At 42.1% G+C, this 21,791-nt stretch overlaps 1 protein-coding gene across 1 annotated transcript in view; it reads left to right on the plus strand.

Moving 5' to 3' along the window:
• The window catches only part of LOC132894847 (potassium/sodium hyperpolarization-activated cyclic nucleotide-gated channel 1), a 235,409-nt gene that overhangs the window by 153,337 nt on the left and 60,281 nt on the right, over positions 1-21,791 (plus strand). Inside the window, exon 4 of the mRNA XM_060934963.1 lies at positions 5,021-5,239. Coding sequence (XP_060790946.1) covers positions 5,021-5,239 — 219 coding nt within the window. The remainder of the gene's footprint in view (positions 1-5,020; positions 5,240-21,791) is intronic.

Below are 21,791 nucleotides of genomic sequence, written 5' to 3' on the forward strand. Positions count from 1 at the left end.
TTAAAACTTTCGTCCAGACTTCCTTCAAATACCCTTCCTGAATTCTTTCATCCAAACTTCCATCCCACCTGCCAAATTTCCATCCTTAAAACTTTGCTCCAAACTTCCTTCTTGCAAAGTTCCTTCCCAACTGCCAAACTTCCTTCCTTACTACTTTCCTCTAAATTTCCTTCCTTCCCACACACTTCCTTCCAGACTTCCTTCCTTAAAACTTTCCTTCAAACTTCATTCCTTCTAAATGTGATGGACCAGCACCCTATCCTGTGTGCTTTTCTGCCACACATATTGTTGAAAAGCCCCGTCTTGGACTCTTATCCTCAAGAATCTACCCGTCTCCGAGGTGTGACCTTCACGCAGGTGATTTTAATAATCCAGAAAATCGACTAAAGCAGCTGCGTAACCCGACTGAATACAGGAAACTTTCTTTGAATAAATATTCACGTCACATAGCGTAACATAATTCTCCATCTCTGAATACGGCCCAAAAATTCATAAAGATTACATTTTTTTTTAATCAAAACTGAACCAAGTTGTCAGGAGGTTAGAGATTCCCTTCTCTCATTAAAAGGGAACGAAGATCCTGAGGATGCTCCCGGATGTGTTTCAGCTCTGCTTGCAGTTTCTTGTTTTTGTTATTTTTTTCCTATGCATGTTCGTGTATCTGGGCTCAGGTGTCTGTCTGAATGTCTCCACGCAATGTTAAAGTAAAAAAAAAAGAGAAATAAAATCTCATCTGATTAAAAAAAAGTAAAAATTTACTTCCATGTTCAAGACGTGTCACACTCGCTCACGCACACCTGAACAGCTGGCTCGGTGCAGATCTGCCACCTCTGTGGGCCAAACACACATCATTACTAAACTATTCGACATCAGGGTGTCGATAGGAAGACCTGCCATGTTTTCCTCTGGGTTCAGGCTGCGGATTTCCTCCATTAATTACCGAGGTGTGTGCTTTGCTCAGGCGAAGCTCTCTGGCACGCGCAGACACGCAGTAATTGAAATCCGATCTGTTATTCATCACAAACAGTGTTGCAGGAAAAAATGCGTGTGGAGCATTTTGGGAAAGTGAGGAAGCTGAAAGATGGAGGGTGTGTTTGGGTTTAAAGAAAAACTCAGACGTAACAAAACACAGTGTTTCCAGATAATGCATAACATTTAGAATTTTATTTACAGAATAAACACCACGATAAATAGCGAGTGGTGTTTTGAACGTGCACAGTTCTTCACGTGGTTCAAATGCAAGCACAAAATTAATGTTCTACCGTTCTGCTGTGGAGAAATTAGCACATCAGTTTTTTTAATCAGTTTCGTAAAATCAGCATGGAGATTAGATCCTGGAGATTAGATCGTCTTTTATGTAAATAAGAGACTCAAAAGAGCCATAAAAACAGGCCTAGAAAAGACACAGGTGGACACGCCCATGCGCCGGAAGCAGGCGAGCGAGGGGTTGCGATACCTGCAGCGATGCGTTAGACCTGCTGTGTGGATTTAGGAGTTTTCAGAGCAGAGTTTTCTTCTCAGCACTTCAGCATCTCAGAGGGAACAGAATGAAATGTGAGCAGTCAGCAACTCGGGACCAACTACAGAGCTGGTACATTACCGAAGAGTTATCACATCTGTCTGCTGAGGACACACACACACGCTGAAGGAGAGGGAGCAGGGAATTGGGGCCATCCAGAAATAATTTGATGCTTCTTTTAGTTTGTCAGCGCTGTGTTCCTGAGTGACGTGCACGAGTAGACGTCCAGGTGGAATTCGCTTCCCATCAGCAATGCGAAATAATCGCAGAATACAAAAAAAATAAATAATTAAAAACCGCTATGGAGTGTTGAAAAATATTATCGGCAGATTTACTGAGGTTTTCCCCAAAGTGAAAGTCTGCTAATGTGTTTTAAAGCCTGCTGTACTGTACCATGTTCCAGATACATACTGACCTACATGAGTAATCGGCTTGGGATCGATGATTTTTTTTTTTCCTGCATCAATAATCAGGAAGTTTTCCTGATGATTATTTATATACGGTATATATCGGCATTTTTCAGTTAGAAAATCATAGTTGTACAGTATATAAATAATTGCGAAGGTTTATTGGTATTCAGTGTCATATCAGGAATCACCACTAGGTGGAGCCGTATCAGCCTGCCTGATTGTAAAAGAGCAAGAGGTGAACAAGGTAACTTAGTTATAACCATAGACATATAAACATAGACGCCGCATTGAGCTGGTGGCCCGTTGCTGGGATACGTCAGAGTGTCCGCCATATTGGATGTGGCAAATCTTCCCCGTAAACCAATGCAAGTAAATGGACTGAACTTCATAAAGCCCCTTTCTACAATAATATTTAACTCCATGCCTTTTATTCACCCATTAAGACACACACGTATATATTTGGGAAACAAACAGGCATCAAAACAACACATATAACTTTTAATGTGATGGTTATAAATAGTGTGCGAAATCCCCTGTACACTGCAAACTAGCGACAGATCCGCGATAGATAGCTCAGGTAAGCTAATCAGTCAGCATACCGTAACAAGCTACCAAAACCTGAGGCCACAATAACCAACCTACAAGACTGAATATGATAAATGATGGAAATAGTGGAAAAACTGGAAATAGTGAATGAAAATAAAAATGTACTGTTTTATTTATTGAGTCACCACACAGACCTGCTCTCGCTGAATAAAGTGAGCTGAATGAGCGCCAAACTGAGTTCGGCCAGGTTCTAACGTCATACCAAAACAAAACACATCACTGATTCCTTCCCATTCAGAAAGGTTAAAAACATTCATCATACGTTCAAAAACGTTCATCATAGTGTGGCACTGTATTATCTAATTCTCACTGCTTATAACTCTACACCCCCCCGGTGGAGATGAGCTGGGAAACTGAAGACTGAAGGAACAGTATTGAAAAGTATTTTTCCAGTCTCACCTGTGAAAGGTAATCCCATGTGATCTCGTTTGGATGGTAAACCTGTTGGTACAGTTAAACGCAGCACATGAATGAGGCATCTTTATTCTCGGCTACTGTCTAGACGCTATACCAGAGACGGTTGAAGAATCTCCACTTTGCCACATCCAATATGGCGGCGAGGATGACGTATGATTCTACGCAGAATGTGGCGTCTATGTTTATATGTCTATGGTTATAACTGTACGATGCTTGTAGAGTTTATATCGCCCCCTTGTGGTCTCTGGAAGCTGAATGAACTGGAAAGCACACAAATTAGGCATCTAATTTTAATCGGCAGCTAATTTTCACACGTTGGTTCCTGAAAAACATATTAATAAAATGATCAATAATCAATATATCAATATTTTATGTCATTCCTAAAGAGTAGTCACCAAGATACACCGGTCTATACCAGAATTCTCCATCAAACCCCAAGAAACACCGGCATTTGCTTAGATATACAAGAATTCTCCATCAAGCATCAATATCCAGAGACATGCAGCAGAATTCACTATCAAACACCAACACTGAGAATCCAACACCATTATTTACCATCAAACACCAACAATTTCAAACACCAATGCCAAAATGTATCAACGAGCATTCAAACACCAACATTCCTGACCAAACATGAACCTTCACCAACACACTCAAACACACTTATCTTCCATCAAACACCAACCTTCACCATCAAACACCGAGCTCCACCATAAAATCCAAAATTCACAAAACCAAATTTTTTTCCGTTAAACACCAATTTTTAAAACATTAATATTTTCCATCAAACATCAGATATCCTCCATCAAACAGCAAATTTCCCACAACTAGAGTTCAGCAGTAATCTAACACCTGAAACACAAGCAAGGATTCTGTCAAAAGCCAACAAACACCGCCATCCTCCAACCCACACCAACACCGGAACACTGCAACTTTGCTTTGTGTTCTAATCATGTATAAGAACCGATAAGATGAAAGAACAAGTCTTGAAGAACATCATTACCAAGAATCAAACAGTGGAGAAACAAACCCACCCAGTATCTGGGTTTGCTGGGGTTTGATGGAAATGTTTGTGTTTGTTTGAGTGATACATTTTAGTATTTGACACAAATTCTGGTGTTTGATGGTGACTGTGGGTATTTGTTGGTAAAAGTTGGTGTTTGATTGTAGATCCTGGTGTTGGTAAATGTTGTCATTTGATGGTGAACACTGGTTTTTAATGGTGAATGTTGGTGTCTGATGGTAAATGTTGGTATTAGATGGTGATTGTTGGTGTTTGATGGTGGATGCTGGTGTTGGTAAATGTTGGTGTCTGATGGTGGATGTTGGTGTTTGACCGAGAATGTTGAAGTTTGGTGACAGTTGTTGGTGTTTGATGATGAACACTGGTATTTGACGGTGAATGTTGGTGTTTAATGGTGAATGTTGGTATTTGATGGTGAATAGTAGCGATTGATGGTGGATGCTGGTGTTTGATGGTGAATGTTGGTGTTCCATGATCACTGGTGTTCGATGATGAATGTTGATGCTTTGTTGGTGTTTGATGATGAATGTTGGTGTTTGATAGTGAATGCTGGTGCTTTGGTCACGAATATCAGTAGTTGAGGGCGCATACAGATATATTTGAATATTACAGGTGTTTGTCCATATGCGTGAATGTATTGGTCATCTTGTATTAATTAATCATCTTAAATCGTTATGTATTAGTCGGATGCTTATTAAAGACTTTGGTGAAAGTGTAAATAATAAGGTCACGCCCATAGAGCTATTCTGAGACGAATGGAATTGAACTGAAAGAGTGCAGGATGGAGATAAATGGTTGAACTGTTTCACCAGCAGAAAAAGAAGAGATGAAAAAGTAAGAGATGGAAGAAAGGTGAAAGCAATCAGGGAAGAGATGAGGAGAGAGTGAGATAGAGAGGGTTTCAGGCATGAAGGGTGTTTGGGCAGTGTGCTGGATGGAGAACCAGACATTCATCATCACTCTGACTGCAAGCTAGTGCCCAATAACTCCTCTCCACCCGTCTCTCTCTCTCTCTCTCTCTCTCTCTCTCTCTCTCTCTTTCAGAATGACTCCTGGGGGAAGCAGTACTCGTACGCTCTGTTCAAGGCCATGAGTCACATGCTGTGTATCGGATACGGCGCCCGAGCGCCGGTCAGCATGTCCGATCTGTGGATCACGATGCTCAGTATGATCGTGGGAGCGACGTGTTATGCCATGTTCGTGGGTCACGCCACGGCGCTCATCCAGTCACTCGACTCCTCGCGCAGACAGTACCAGGAGAAGGTAGGAAAACTTTCTCCATTTCAGACTTCCACTCAGTGTTCTCCTCATGTTCTGGTCGCCACAGCAGAGGTCACATGACCCAGGACGTGTTTATTATTAGTAACAAAACTGTTGTTTTAAAATACTGTTCACTTTATCTGAGGTATTAATAACAGAAACTATACTGAGAGAAACGGAGCACCAAAACCTGACCTGTCTGTCTGTCTGTCTCTTTTTCTGTGCGTCTATCTTTTCTATTTATCTGCCTTTGTCTGTCTGTCTGTCTCTTTTCTGTCTCTTTTTTGTGTCTATCTTTTTTATTTATCTGCCTGTCTTTATCTGTCTGTCTGTCTGAGTGTCTGTCTCTTATCTGTCTCTTTCTGTGCATCTGTCTTTTCTATTTATCTGCCTGTCTTCGTCTGTCTGTCTGTCTGTCTGTCTTCCTCTCAGTCTCTTTTTTTTGTCTGCCCTTCTTTTTTCTCTCTGTATGAATGTCTCTGTCTCTTTTCTGTGACCGTATCTTTGTTTCTTTCTGTCTCTCCATCTGTCACTTAGTCTCTCTTTTCTTTTTCTGTTTATGTCCTTTCTTTTAAACTGTCTCTCTGTCTGTGTATCTGTCTGTCTCTCTGACATGACAGTCTGTCTCTATTTCTAAATAACTTACTGTTTGTCTCCCTGTCTGTTTGTCTCCTTCACTGTAACTAACTATCTGTCTGTCTGTATTTTTGTATGTCTCTTTTTCTAAATAACTGTCTGTCTGTCTGTCTGTCTGTCTGTTGAAATCTGTGCAGTAACATGTTCCCTATAGCCTCAGGCAGCACTGTCCAGTAGAGGCAGAAGAATGTTCAGACAGACAGACAGACAGACAGGCTGTGGAAGTCAGGACTTGTCAGTAATGAGTGGACAGAACATATAGAATACATTAATCAGCTCAGAGACCTGTTGTCATGGTAACAGATAAAGCAGAGTGTTTAACAGCTTCATTAAACACGTAAAGAAAGCAGACATCTGAAAGACAAGAAACAGTGGGAGGCTGAATACACACACACACACACACACACACACACACACACACACACACACACACACACACACAGAGCTGGGAAAGGGATAAAATGATAAATAGTGGTGATTAGAGCTGTACCTGTGTGTCTGTGTATTAAATGACTGCGTATGAGATATTTGTGTCAGAAATATCGTGCATCAGTGATTTTACCAGAAAACATGACCTGTGCTCCGTAAATAACTTTCACAAACTGTCAAAACACTGCAGTGACCTCTCAGACGACACAATCAGTGATGGTTGAGATTAGATTTCATGCGCCGTAAACACATCCGGCTGCAAAACGCCACAGTAATCAGACGTCTGGGTTGGACTTCCTGATTTCCTTTTAAAGTTCTGAAGCACAGTGAATGTAACAGATGTGTTTCCAGATGTTGTAACATCAAAATACCCACAATATGAAACCTGCTGTGTGAAACGTGGAAAGCTTTGTCTGTCTGCTTCAACATTTATACACTCTGTCAAGATGGTGTTGAATCAGGAAATGTCATTTTTTAGATTGCTAGGACTCTCAAAGCCCAGTCCCACACTCTATATCACAGCCCAGTCCCGCACTCTACGTCACAGCCCAGTCCCGCACTCTACGTCACAGCCCAGTCCCGCACTCTACGTCACAGCCCAGTCCCGCACTCTACGTCACAGCCCAGTCCCGCACTCTACGTCACAGCCCAGTCCCGCACTCTACGTCACAGCCCAGTCCCGCACTCTACGTCACAGCCCAGTCCCGCACTCTACGTCACAGCCCAGTCCCGCACTCTACGTCACAGCCCAGTCCCGCACTCTACGTCACAGCCCAGTCCTGCACTCTACGTCACAGCCCAGTCCCGCACTCTACGTCACAGCCCAGTCCTGCACTCTACGTCACAGCCCAGTCCCGCACTCTACGTCACAGCCCAGTCCCGCACTCTACGTCACAGCCCAGTCCCGCACTCTACGTCACAGCCCAGTCCCGCACTCTACGTCACAGCCCAGTCCCGCACTCTACGTCACAGCCCAGTCCTGCACTCTACGTCACAGCCCAGTCCCGCACTCTACGTCACAGCCCAGTCCTGCACTCTACGTCACAGCCCAGTCCCGCACTCTACGTCACAGCCCAGTCCTGCACTCTACGTCACAGCCCAGTCCTGCACTCTACGTCACAGCCCAGTCCCGCACTCTACGTCACAGCCCAGTCCCGCACTCTACGTCACAGCCCAGTCCCGCACTCTACGTCACAGCCCAGTCCTGCACTCTACGTCACAGCCCAGTCCCGCACTCTACGTCACAGCCCAGTCCCGCACTCTACGTCACAGCCCAGTCCCGCACTCTACGTCACAGCCCAGTCCTGCACTCTACGTCACAGCCCAGTCCCGCACTCTACGTCACAGCCCAGTCCCGCACTCTACGTCACAGCCCAGTCCCGCACTCTACGTCACAGCCCAGTCCCGCACTCTACGTCACAGCCCAGTCCCGCACTCTACGTCACAGCCCAGTCCCGCACTCTACGTCACAGCCCAGTCCCGCACTCTACGTCACAGCCCAGTCCCGCACTCTACGTCACAGCCCAGTCCCGCACTCTACGTCACAGCCCAGTCCCGCACTCTACGTCACAGCCCAGTCCCGCACTCTACGTCACAGCCCAGTCCCGCACTCTACGTCACAGCCCAGTCCCGCACTCTACGTCACAGCCCAGTCCCGCACTCTACGTCACAGCCCAGTCCCGCACTCTACGTCACAGCCCAGTCCCGCACTCTACGTCACAGCCCAGTCCCGCACTCTACGTCACAGCCCAGTCCCGCACTCTACGTCACAGCCCAGTCCCGCACTCTACGTCACAGCCCAGTCCCGCACTCTACGTCACAGCCCAGTCCCGCACTCTACGTCACAGCCCAGTCCCGCACTCTACGTCACAGCCCAGTCCCGCACTCTACGTCACAGCCCAGTCCCGCACTCTACGTCACAGCCCAGTCCCGCACTCTACGTCACAGCCCAGTCCCGCACTCTACGTCACAGCCCAGTCCCGCACTCTACGTCACAGCCCAGTCCCGCACTCTACGTCACAGCCCAGTCCCGCACTCTACGTCACAGCCCAGTCCCGCACTCTACGTCACAGCCCAGTCCCGCACTCTACGTCACAGCCCAGTCCCGCACTCTACGTCACAGCCCAGTCCTGCACTCTACGTCACAGCCCAGTCCCGCACTCTACGTCACAGCCCAGTCCCGCACTCTACGTCACAGCCCAGTCCTGCACTCTACGTCACAGCCCAGTCCCGCACTCTACGTCACAGCCCAGTCCCGCACTCTACGTCACAGCCCAGTCCCGCACTCTACGTCACAGCCCAGTCCCGCACTCTACGTCAAAGCCCAGTCCTGCACTCTATATCAAAATAATAATAATAATAATTAGGCATGTATTTTTTAAATTATTATTTCTGCTCTGAAATTGAATCTAAAATGAACATAATCAAGCATTTAAGTGACTGAAGTTGAAGTTGATGGCCCGAGAGTATTCTTTAAGATCAGCCGTAAATGATGATTATGCAGTGTATAGAACCACAGATACTTAAGGTTTAATCGAAACAGTCAATTATAGACGAAAATAAATTTTTCCCCGACAAGTATGACAAAATTGATGAAACCTGCATTTATTAAAGACAGTTTACTGCCATCAAAGTTTGTGAGTGTCTGGATTTAAAAAAAAAATTCATTTACGAAGATCTGGATAAGCGATGAACATGACTGAACAGTGGCAAAACAGTAACCTTTTAATTTTTAACCATGAGTTTAACGATTAGTTTATGGCTGTAAATCAGATGAGTTGGTTGCGTTTTGCTTTGTAGCAGCACTTTTAACAAACGCCATGGACTCTGAACAGATGTCGGTTTTGAACTTGAAGTGGAGAGTAAATTATGATTCCCACAGGTCCTTGAAATCCTTGAAAGTCTGTGAATTTGAGGAAAAATAAATCAAGGCCATGAAAGTTTTTGAAAATATTTAAGAGTTATTCCATGAAATCGAGTCGTACATGAGCTGATAGTTGACGAGGTGCGTAGCACTGAGTTGTCTCTAATCTATGTACGACGAGATTGAGTGGAATAACTGTTTCATTCTATCCACATTCACTGGATTTTGAGAAACAGAGCGTTTTTATTTTTTGCAAATTTGATAAATAAAAACTTTTATACAAAATGTCCGACAAAATCATTTCCGCTTAGAATGTAAACAAACCGGCAAAAAAACAGGAGCAATTTGTGAAAAATGCGATAATAATAATAATAATTCTTCTTTTGGGTTTTTCTGATGGTTGGCAAACCAACTTAAAGGTGCATTACTGCCACCGACTGGGCTGGAGTGTGGAACAGGAGATATTTGGGGGCGGGGACTATATTCTTTTAGCTATTTCTCATCTCATCTCATTATCTCTAGCCGCTTTATCCTTCTACAGGGTCGCAGGCAAGCTGGATCCTATCCCAGCTGACTACGGGCGAAAGGCGGGGTTCACCCTGGACAAGTCGCCAGGTCATCACAGGGCTGACACATAGACACAGACAACCATTCACACTCACATTCACACCTACGCTCAATTTAGAGTCACCAGTTAACCTAACCTGCATGTCTTTGGACTGTGGGGGAAACCGGAGCACCCGGAGGAAACCCACGCGGACACGGGGAGAACATGCAAACTCCACACAGAAAGGCCCTCGCCGGCCACGGGGCTCGAACCCGGACCTTCTTGCTGTGAGGCGACAGTGCTAACCACTACACCACCGTGCCGCCCTTAGCTATTTCTGTTTCTTTTAAATACTTAATAACAATTTTTGGGGTTTTGATTTCGAGTAGAGTTTTTATTCCATCCTCGGTTGGTTCAGCAACACGCTCCGCCATTTTGTTTTTCTCTACTCACGGTATATGAGCTGATATCCTAGTAGTAGAGTAGCCAATCAGAGCGTGCGATATCCAGTGAATGTGGACAGAATATTTTCTTATATGTAGCAGAATTGAGCTGCCGTTCTCTCGCCCTGTAGCCTAGTCTCTTTAATGTAATTAAAATATAGTAATTTACATGATGTTTCACGTTTAGAAAGCTAGCTTTGCTGAATAACAGCCGTACATTTAGTGACTCGACCTTGATGGTAGTATTTTTATTTTCAAGCTCGGCAATTTTGTGATGAATTTCCACACCGCTTTATTTTGCATTGGTTGCGTATTAGCTACACGGTTAACGTTAAGTAGCTGAAACACAAAGTGAATATGTAGTATATCACGTGACCTTTTTCCTTCCACCTTTTTTAATGACGTATCCGTGACGATGGCGATCCACCGTCTCTGTCTGTGCATTAATATTACAAAGGAAAGCTGAAAGTCCTTCTCTTCGCTGCTCATTTCTCAGCCGAATCGTGGCTGTAATACTCTTACCCTGATTGCTTTGTGTACTTAAGTGCATTGCGTTTATCTTCAGTAAATGAGACGTCGTCTGGGTATAAGAGAAACCCTTAGAGAACGCGAGAGAAAGAGAAAGGAGATTTAACAGCACGGAGCAGAAAACAATAGAGGGGGAGAGAAAGGAGAAAGTGCAGAGGGACTGTGAGATTATCTTTTCTCCCTTCTTTCTTTCTTTCTTTCTTTCTTTCTTTCTTTCTTTCTTTCTTTCTCTCTCTCTCAAAGGCTTTTAATAAACCCCGCACGCTCGCAGCCTCTGAGAGATCAGGCTCATTTGTCCCAGAGGTGCAGAGGATTAACTCGTCAGACTCTCTGTGGGGTTTGTTGGGGTTTGGGTTTAATGTACACGGATCATTACGGTACCCAGCAGCGCGTCCCACGGTTCATATCATTACACGCAAATAGAAGGATATCAAGTGGACGTGTTCCCTGTTTAGCCCAGCCGCTTAACAAGAGAGTTCAGAAGAGTTCAGGATGAAACGTTACACCACAGTCCCACCTCTGCAGCTGAATTCTGCACTCTGATTGGTCAGGAGAGTGGGCGTTGATTCGTTTTCTAAAAAAAGCAGCTCTGACAGTAGTGCAGCTGCAAATCACAATTTTATTCATAATTTATAATGCGATCGTTCAAATACTGTACTGTATGTTATCGTTTCTATAGTAACCGCTCGTTTGTGGTGGGGGTATGGCGCTCTATATAAACACAATTTTAAAATGTTATCGATGTTTATAGAACGGTTATAGAAGGAGTTTACGCTTTGAGGTCTCACGGCAACATGACAGTCTATCGTTTTTAATTTTGTTTTGGTTTCATGAGAATTTTTTTGCATTTTGTTGTCATTGTACTTGTACAAATAAATAAGTTGAATCTAAAATAAAAGAGAGAGACGAAATAGAAGAAAGCGTGTCCAGTGAAGGAATGATGGTTTATATCCGGCTGCTATAACGTTTACTCGTTACGAATGTTAATTAGTATAAATATGTAGGAGGTGATGGAAAATCCTGTGCTCTGATTGGTCAAGAGATTTGGACTATTTCTCGATAATCACCTCGAGCGACTCGGCAAAATGGCGTCCAATCATTTCGTCACCGTAAGTGAGGAAGAATTACAGGTGATGGAAGGAAACACTGTTCCTAAAAGCACTAAAGATGCTCTGAAATTTGGTCTAAAACTGTTCAGAGGGAAGGTGGGGTTGGGATTTATTTTATCGATTTCAAAACAAAGTGTTTTATGTGACTCGGCGTAGATCAGTGACACAAGTCTGTGCAGCAAAGTTATTACATTTACATGAAGATTTTGAAGGTTGAAATAAATAATTTTTTAAATAATCACCTGTGTATTTATACTGAAACAATTATCCACCTCAGGCTCAGTGAATATCTGTGAATAATAACCTCGACTTCATCTCGTTATTATTTAAATAATATTGTCTGGCTTTTTTTCGTGGTCTATCAGATATATTCCATTCAGCGAGCGCGATACTGAACGAGTCGAAGACGAGCAGCTGAATGGAATTTATCTGATAGACCACGAAAAAAAGCCAGACATTATTATTATTATTATTAGTAGTAGTAGTAGTATACATACACATTCCTTTTGGGTGTTCAACGCGTCTTTCTCTTTCAAAATTCTCTCAAAATCTTCCGTATTTTTTGTAAAGAAGCAAACCTGGCGGCCATGTTTGTTTACAAATTGTCCCAGTCACTCGCTAGCATGGAAGTTTTACGTCTCTGACGTGTGACATCATGTTGTCTTGACAAGCAATATCATAAACCATATCCTCTCCAACGCTCGTTCTCCACTGGGTAGAGTGACATAATACACGTAGGATAAGCGATGTGCTAACAGTATTGCATGCTATCAAACCAAACGAATGAAACCTGCTAGAAGGGAATAGAACACGTTTTTATTCCATCGAAAAAGTGTCCTGGATGTATAATAATTCCCAATATTCACTTATAAAAGTATTACGTGTTGTTCTTTAATAAATAAAACATGGTAACAGTTGGGAAGATGCTGAGGAGGAATAAAGCACTTGGGGGGGAGGGGGTGCTGTTATAATTGATTATTTTTCTCGATCAGCACCACATACAGTGTTTTATTTACAACCCCGATTCCAAAAAAGTTGGGACAAAGTACAAATTGTAAATAAAAACGGAATGCAATAATTTACAAATCTCAAAAACTGATATTGTATTCACAATAGAACATAGACAACATATCAAATGTCGAAAGTGAGACATTTTGAAATTTCATGCCAAATATTGGCTCATTTGAAATTTCATGACAGCAACACATCTCAAAAAAGTTGGGACAGGGGCAATAAGAGGCTGGAAAAGTTAAAGGGACAAAAAAGGAACAGCTGGAGGACCAAATTGCAACTCATTAGGTCAATTGGCAATAGGTCATTAACATGACTGGGTATAAAAAGAGCATCTTGGAGTGTCAGTGGCTCTCAGAAGTAAAGATGGGAAGAGGATCACCAATCCCCCTAATTCTGCACCGACAAATAGTGGAGCAATATCAGAAAGGAGTTCGACAGTGTAAAATTGCAAAGAGTTTGAACATATCATCATCTACAGTGCATAATATCATCAAAAGATTCAGAGAATCTGGAAGAATCTCTGTGTGTAAGGGTCAAGGCCGGAAAACCATACTGGGTGCCCGTGATCTTTGGGCCCTTAGACGGCACTGCATCACATACAGGCATGCTTCTGTATTGGAAATCACAAAATGGGCTCAGGAATATTTCCAGAGAACATTATCTGTGAACACAATTCACCGTGCCATCCGCCGTCGCCAGCTAAAACTCTATAGTTCAAAGAAGAAGCCGTATCTAAACATGATCCAGAAGCGCAGACGTCTTCTCTGGGCCAAGGCTCATTTAAAATGGACTGTGGCAAAGTGGAAAACTGTTCTGTGGTCAGACGAATCAAAATTTGAAGTTCTTTATGGAAATCAGGGACGCCGTGTCATTCGGACTAAAGAGGAGAAGGACGACCCGAGTTGTTATCAGCGCTCAGTTCAGAAGCCTGCATCTCTGATGGTATGGGGTTGCATTAGTGCGTGTGGCATGGGCAGCTTACACATCTGGAAAGACACCATTAATGCTGAAAGGTATATCCAGGTTCTAGAGCAACATATGCTCCCATCCAGACGACGTCTCTTTCAGGGAAGACCTTGCATTTTCCAACATGACAATGCCAAACCACATACTGCATCAATTACAGCATCATGGCTGCGTAGAAGAAGGGTCCGGGTACTGAACTGGCCAGCCTGCAGTCCAGATCTTTCACCCATAGAAAACATTTGGCGCATCATAAAACGGAAGATACGACAAAAAAGACCTAAGACAGTTGAGCAACTAGAATCCTACATTAGACAAGAATGGGTTAACATTCCTATCCCTAAACTGGAGCAACTTGTCTCCTCAGTCCCCAGACGTTTACAGACTGTTGTAAAGAGAAAAGGGGATGTCTCACAGTGGGAAACATGGCCTTGTCCCAACTTTTTTGAGATGTGTTGTTGTCATGAAATTTAAAATCACCTAATTTTTCTCTTTAAATGATACATTTTCTCAGTTTAAACATTTGATATGTCATCTATGTTCTATTCTGAATAAAATATGGAATTTTGAAACTTCCACATCATTGCATTCCGTTTTTATTTACAATTTGTACTTTGTCCCAACTTTTTTGGAATCGGGGTTGTACAGTATATCCTTATTCATGCTGTACACTTGTTTCTGATTCCTTGTTAGTGTCTTACCGTACATCAGGACAAAAATGTACTTGCGGATTTATATCACGTCCAGACGATGATGAACAAATGACTCTTCTGGTATTTATAAGTTTGAAAGTCATTATTTTTTGACAGCACAGTTTACCAGTTCATACCAGTATGGTGGAACCCGTGGAGATTTGGTTTACAGTTGATATTCAGAGTAAATATGAAAACAGAATCGTATCGAATCTTTCCTCTGTTGTAAAAGTTGAAGCCCCTGAGGATGTCGTATTGTTTCTGTTTATCCAGAATGACGAGATTTATATCACTGTCCAAAAGTCCACTAAACGTCCGCACTGATTAACACTGATGATCAGGTTCCTGTGCTGATACACAGCGAGACAATAATCAGTCATGAAGGATTTATACGTTACACGCTCAGGGAAGGTTTTTAGAGCGGCCGAGCTCCGAGTTCCTCAAACTAATGAGATCCTCTCATCCTTAAGGCAGGAAGCTCCATGCGAAACTCCATCAATTTACCTGTCATTCTCAGCACAGCGTCTTATCTGAAACACACACACGCACATATCACTCGGGTCACCTTGACAATCACGAGGCAGGCTTTTTATTAATTTACGTCCCGTCCAGTGGCTCCTGCATTAGCTTTTATCTCGGGTTTTAAATGCGATGTCCTGCTGCTGTAGGTACAGAGCGTGGTCAATACACGTGAACAGAACACACACACCCACACACACAGCCTGCACTTTCATTAGCGCTCACAATGTCACCATTACCTTTTCCTGCTCAGTGACATGTCAGAGAGAGTGAATGGATATTAGACGACGAGAGATTGGATATTAGAGAGAGAGAGAGAGAGAGAGATTAACCTTACTTTCACACTCGCAAGCGATAAAATGACAAGCAATAAATTCTCTACATACATCTTCACCACAGAGCTGCAATTTCCACAGCAAGCGACATTTACGTTTCTCAATTCTACGGAAATTTGAATACGACGTGGTGAAGCAACAAACTCCAAACGTCCAGCTCGAACGATTCCTTGAACCAAAACTGTCCGATGTTTCTTCAGCTCTTTGCTCACAGCTTGATTTCCTACCTGCAGTTTTTCCTGTTTTTTTTTCTTCAGTTTTACCGTTATTTTATCCTGTTTTACACAGCCCGTTGTTAAATGTGTGCATTAAGAGATTGAGACATTAACCCTTTGATGCAAAACATATGCACACCCCTTCTAATGCACAACATGGGTCAAAAATGACCCGCTTTCATTTTCCAGGTTATTTCATGCTGACTGAGTTTTTCTTTGCTCTATCTTTTGAAATCAATTTATTTTATGATTGAATATTCCAAGTATTCTTTAAATATCTTGTTTTTAATTACCACAAATCATTAGTTTAATTTTTTCTTTCCTACTTTATGAACAAAAATACTTTTTGTATTACTACACATGGGTCATCCAAGTGTGATTTAAAATTAAATGTCTTAATACTATTTTATTAACTATGTAATTAGCTAAGCCAACTACAATAAAATTAGCTAACTAAAGTAGAATATGTTGACAGCTCGGTAGCTAATAGTAATTACTTGTAACCAGTGATGGGAATAACGGCGTTAGAAATAAACGGCGTTACTAACGGCGTTACTTTTTTTAGTAACGAGTAATCTAACTAATTACTTTTTACATCGTTATAACGCCGTTCCCGTTACTTACAATAAAATACTATGCGTTACTTTATTAAAGCTGTTTTCATCTGGCACGCTGCTCGTTCAGCCTTTCTTTACTCTGCTTTAGTGTGGGGCGGGGAGACGCGAGACAACAGCACAGTAAGCCAATCAGAGTAGATTTGGACAACATATGTAGGTAGGCCACGCCTACTGCACTACTGCGCGCTCTTTCAATCGGAAGACCCAGCGATGGCGAGCGGTCAGCCCAGCACTGCGCTTTCACACTGGAAATACAGCCATTACTTTTCATTACTTGAAATAAAAGGCAAGAGTGTTTACGTGCAGTGCACATTATGTCGAGGAACAAAGCGTTTGTCCTCGTCAGTGGCCAGTAATTAGTAACATAATTTTAATAACTACAAAAATATATTACATTTGATAGATGTCTTATCTCACATTGTCCCACAAAAATATTAATATAGTGTAGATAACGTTACTAATTGGTTCTGTTAAGTGTCCATTTCAGTCATTAAACACATTTAACATTCACTTTTATTATGATTACACTCATTGAATTTGATTTTTTTGAGGGGGAACAAAATGTAACGGAATAATTACTTTCCCTGGTAATTAGTTACTTTTATGACAAAGTAACTCCGTTACTAACTCAGTTACTTTTTGGGAAAAGTAACTAGTAACTATAACTAATTACTTTTTGAAAGTAACGTGCCCAACACTGCTTGTAACTTTCTGACGAGTAATCTACTCACTCTCAAGGGAACCTAAACATCATCCATTTTTTTCTAAGGTGACGTTAGAACAATTGAAAAACATTCCTTGCATGTATGAGACGGGCAAAGGGCGCTGTGCTGAGCTGTGAAATGTCTGACACAAGCACAATTCACAGTTCCCACCAAACGCTGGAGTAAATGCATGCGGGTCGGTTCTGACCCATGTGTGTAAACTTGATGTAGAATTACAAAAGCTGTGTTTGTTCATAACTTAAGAAAGGAGAAATAAAAATGATGATTTGTGCTAAACAAAAACAAGATATTTACTGCATATTTGGAAAAGTAAATGACAAAATGAATTTATTTCAAAAGTAGATCATAGAAACACTCAGCCATACATGAAATAACCTGGAAAATGAACGCAGGTCGTTTTTGTGCATTAGAAGGGTCGTGATACAAACAGGGTTTTTATTCAAAAAGTAAGAAAGGAAAAAATAAAATAAGGATGTATGATGATCAAAAACAAGTTAATTGAGGAACACCTTGAATACTGAATGATGGAATTAATTTATTGCAAAGATATAGAAGATAAAAACTCAGCTGGGACACTTTTGACCCATGTTTTGCATCAAAGGGTTAATAAGAAAAATAAAGTTCGGAATCAAAGTTAGCTCGCTTTGCTAATCTAATCTGAGAAGCCAAACAGATAACATAAACCAAATTAATGGATTTTCACACTGATTAATTAATTTGTTAATCGATGATGATGGATTCTCCTGTCGGTTCGACAGATGAGTAGGCAGACAAGTCATTTGCCGAGGTGGGTCCTCATGTGGGAATGAAGAGCAATTTTGGACGCACATGAACGGCCACAGATCCTGCAGGGGAAGGAATAGACAGAGGTGGAGCACTGTTTCCTCCTCTCTTTCTTCTCATGAATCGCAGCTGCTCTGTTGGCTTCAAAGGCCCTAGTGCCTAACGTGTACTGGTTTCTCCAAAGAGCTCAGTCATGGGCAGTTGCTTCCCAGGAGTTGACATCAATGTTGCAGCTCCTAAGGCTTGCCTTCAGATTGTCCCTATATCTTTTAAGGGGTCTTCCCTGGTTGCGATGCCCTTGCTTCAGTTGTCCGTACAGCAGCATCTTTGGGATTCTGTTGTCTTCCATGCGGACAGCGTGTCCTGTCCATCTTAGCTGGCACTTGACGATAAAGCACTCAACGCTGGGGAGGCCGCACTTCTTCAGGACCTGCAGGTTGGATACTCTATCCTGCCACTTGATGCTGCAGATATTCCGCAGACATTTGTTAATTAATTTGTGTTTAATTATAACGCTTTAGAAGATGTCTGTAGCTGCTACTGTTTCTCCTTGGAACTAACATAAAAAAAACGAGGAATGAGCTGGACAGGCCACGCCCACAAGTACCAATTTTAAGGGTTGCGGCACACAAACATGAGATAAACCACACACGACATGTTAGATATCAAATCCCTACTTAGATCAACCCGGATCAGACCAAACAAGGCCTGAAAATCAGACAGAGATCAGATCTGTATGTGGAACCCGAGTGCATTTTGATCACGTTGTATAGAAATCTATAAAACCTCCAAATCAAATTGAGATCAGCTCGAGTGAGATATTCACTCACTCGAGGTCTGGAGCAAACATGAATCAGAGATCAGATAAAGATCAGATCAGCATACAGTCCGAGTACGTTCATGTCAAACTACATCGCATCATATTACATCACATCGGTATATTTACTTTACACACACATTTCAGTCAGATCCTCAAAAGAAATGGAGCTAATGGTGTAAAACTGGCGATGTGCCGTTTGCAAAGGAGTCGACTCTTTCAGGTGATTCATATTGATGAACATCAGGAACCGACTTATAAGAAACCAAATAATCTCAGTCTAAATTAGGAAAATAAAATCAGTTTAGATTCACTTCAGATCTCTTTAATCACTGGTGCTTGGTGATCTAAACACTAGTCATGTGTCTTTCACAAAAGAGTCGACTCTTTGAACTGACTCTATGAGGTGAACGTCAGAAGTTAACTTGCAAGAAACAAAAGGAGCTTGGACAGAATTAGGAAAATAAAATCAGACTATATTCATTTCACATCACTTCAGTTAATAGTGCTTAGCGATCTGATCACTAGTGATGTGTCGTTCACAAAGGAGTCGACTCTTTGAACCGACTCTTTTTGTTGGACACAGAGAGCCGACTCACTAGAACCAAAAGGAGCTTGGACAGAATTAGAAAAATAAAATCAGTTTAGATTCACTTCAGATCACTTTAATTAATGGTGCTTGGTGATCTGATAAGCTAATGATGTTTCATTTGCAAAAGAGTCAACTCTTTGAACTGACTCTTTCAGAAACCAAAGAAACAAAAGGGTTTTGAACAGAATTATGGGCAAAAAAAAAGACAAAAATACAGCACCAAACAACAAATTAGCATCAGAATCACTAATCACATGAGAAGCATTTTAATCTAAAGATATTTCATGTGTTTATGGGTTTATTTTCCTTTAACACACACTGAACTAGATACACAGAACTTTCTTGACTCCCTGATGAAAGTGTAATTGAATTCCTAAAACCCATAACCTGGCGTCTGATTTCTGAAAGGACGAAAACGATACCATGACTTTTTATTTCTCCGCTTGGTTTCATATTCATTCATGGCAAATTAGGAGAGTTAATATTTCCTTCTTTTTTTGCCGCCAGTAAGGAGCAGCTTTCCATCGTTTCCACTTGAGTGAACGATTGTGAAACTGTGTAGAAGCAAAGTACCTGACAGGACGAGGGTTATACTTTATGTTTCAGTGTTTCAGCAGCGGATAGAGAGAGAGAGAGAGAGAGAGAGAGATAGACTCCATTGCGACGCCAGGCTGATTGCTTCTGACTCCTAATACAACCCTGTTACTGTTCACTAAACAGATAGTACGGATCCTGATTCATAGAAACTGACAGTCAGAAAGAAATGTAAGAAGAAAACACAATAAACAAATTCTCATTACTGAAACATTTTTGGGCGGCACGGTGGTGTAGTGGTTAGCACTGTCGCCTCACAGCAAGAAGGTCCGGGTTCGAGCCCCGGGGCCGGCGAGGGCCTTTCTGTGCGGAGTTTGCATGTTCTCCCCGTGTCCGCGTGGGTTTCCTCCGGGTGCTCCGGTTTCCCCCACAGTCCAAAGACATGCAGGTTAGGTTAACTGGTGACTCTAAATTGAGCGTAGGTGTGAATGTGAGTGTGAATGGTTGTCTGTGTCTATGTGTCAGCCCTGTGATGACCTGGCGACTTGTCCAGGGTGAACCCCGCCTTTCGCCCGTAGTCAGCTGGGATAGGATCCAGCTTGCCTGCGACCCTGTAGAAGGATAAAGCGGCTAGAGATAATGAGATGAGATGAGATTAAACATTTTTTTTTTGTTTCTGGCACCAACCGAGTAAGAGATAAGAGATCAGCAGTTGGAGAAAAGCCTCCAGACGTTCAGCACTGATGGCTGTTTAAAGCAGTCGTCCCTTTTTGAAAAGCAGGGGTGGGTTTATTTTATGTAATCACTAACTCTAAATCCACAGATTTGAAGAAAAGAGAAAAGGCATAAGGTGTGTAAGGCAAGGCAGCTTTATTTGTAAAGCACATTTCATACACTAAGGCAAATCAAAGTGCTTTACAGAGCAGTAAAACAGAGACCACGATAAAGAATACAGATTTACAAATTTAAGTAAAAATATAAAAAGTAAAATTGATTTCCGAAGTGATTTACAATTTAAAGTACAATTTAAATTTAAAATTCATTAAAAATAGCAAATGTGCAGACAAGAGGTGCAAGAATAAAAAATTTAAAATGATTTAAACTTGAGTTGAAAAAAAAAAGAAGAGAGATAAATAGTCGTCATTACAGGGCGGTGGAAAAAGAAACGTTTTTAGTTTTGTCTTAAAATTGGTCAATGTACGCGTTTATGACAAATAGATGCAAGTTTCAGGTGTAGAAAGATAATGAGTTCTTGCATTGGATAAGTCAGGAATAAATCAAACGCTCCATCAGTGGCAGGAGAAGAGAAGGAGTCTCCAGTGTCGGAGTCGGACGTAAAGCGCTTTGTAGTTTCACAGTAATGTGATAAACTGTGTTTTTCGTGTTTTCAAGGTTTTATAGTTGCTGTTTATAATATAAGTAAATACATGAAATAATTAGTTTCATGACAATATTAAATGTTCATATAAATTAATAAAATGTTAGAAGTGTCACAGTTATTTCAGTTAATAAAAATTATAATCGCTGTGGTAACTGTAACTCCGCTTCATCACACCAATGTGTCGTTTTTTATCTGAACTTGGAGCGCAGAATTACGTTATCTTTGACCTCCATGTGTTTGAGCTATATCATCATCATCATCATCGTCATCACAACCCTCCCATTTCCGGGCTTAGGAAGCAACCATTCACACGCACATTCACATCTATGGGCATTTCGAGTAGCCAGTTAACCTAACTTGCATGTCTTTGGACTGTGGGTGAAACCAGAGCACCCGGAGGCTCTGGGCTTGAACCTGGAACCTTCTTGCTGTGAGGTGACAGTGCTAACCACGACACCACCGTGCTGCCATGTGTTAGAGCTGTATAGTTGGGATAAAAAGCCTGAACGCCTCCATGTGCATCTTTTGTTTGCCAGCAGCAACATTATGTTCTTTGGTTTTTCCTACCTGGAGGTTGGAAATGATGAATTACGACTTTAGATGAATGCAGCGTGTTATCTTTTTTTAAAGATATATCTTTTGGGGCTTTTTTCACCTTTATTGGATAGGAGAGTGCAGAGACAGGAAATGAGCGGGAGAGAGAGACGGGGAGGGATTGGGAAATGACCTCGGGCCGGAATCGAACCCGGGTCCCCGGACCCATGGCACGGCGCCCCCTCCACCCGAGCCACGACGCCCCCTCCACCCGAGCCA

Source organism: Neoarius graeffei, chromosome 12, assembly GCF_027579695.1.
Source record: "Neoarius graeffei isolate fNeoGra1 chromosome 12, fNeoGra1.pri, whole genome shotgun sequence".
Taxonomy (NCBI): Eukaryota; Metazoa; Chordata; class Actinopteri; order Siluriformes; family Ariidae; genus Neoarius; species Neoarius graeffei.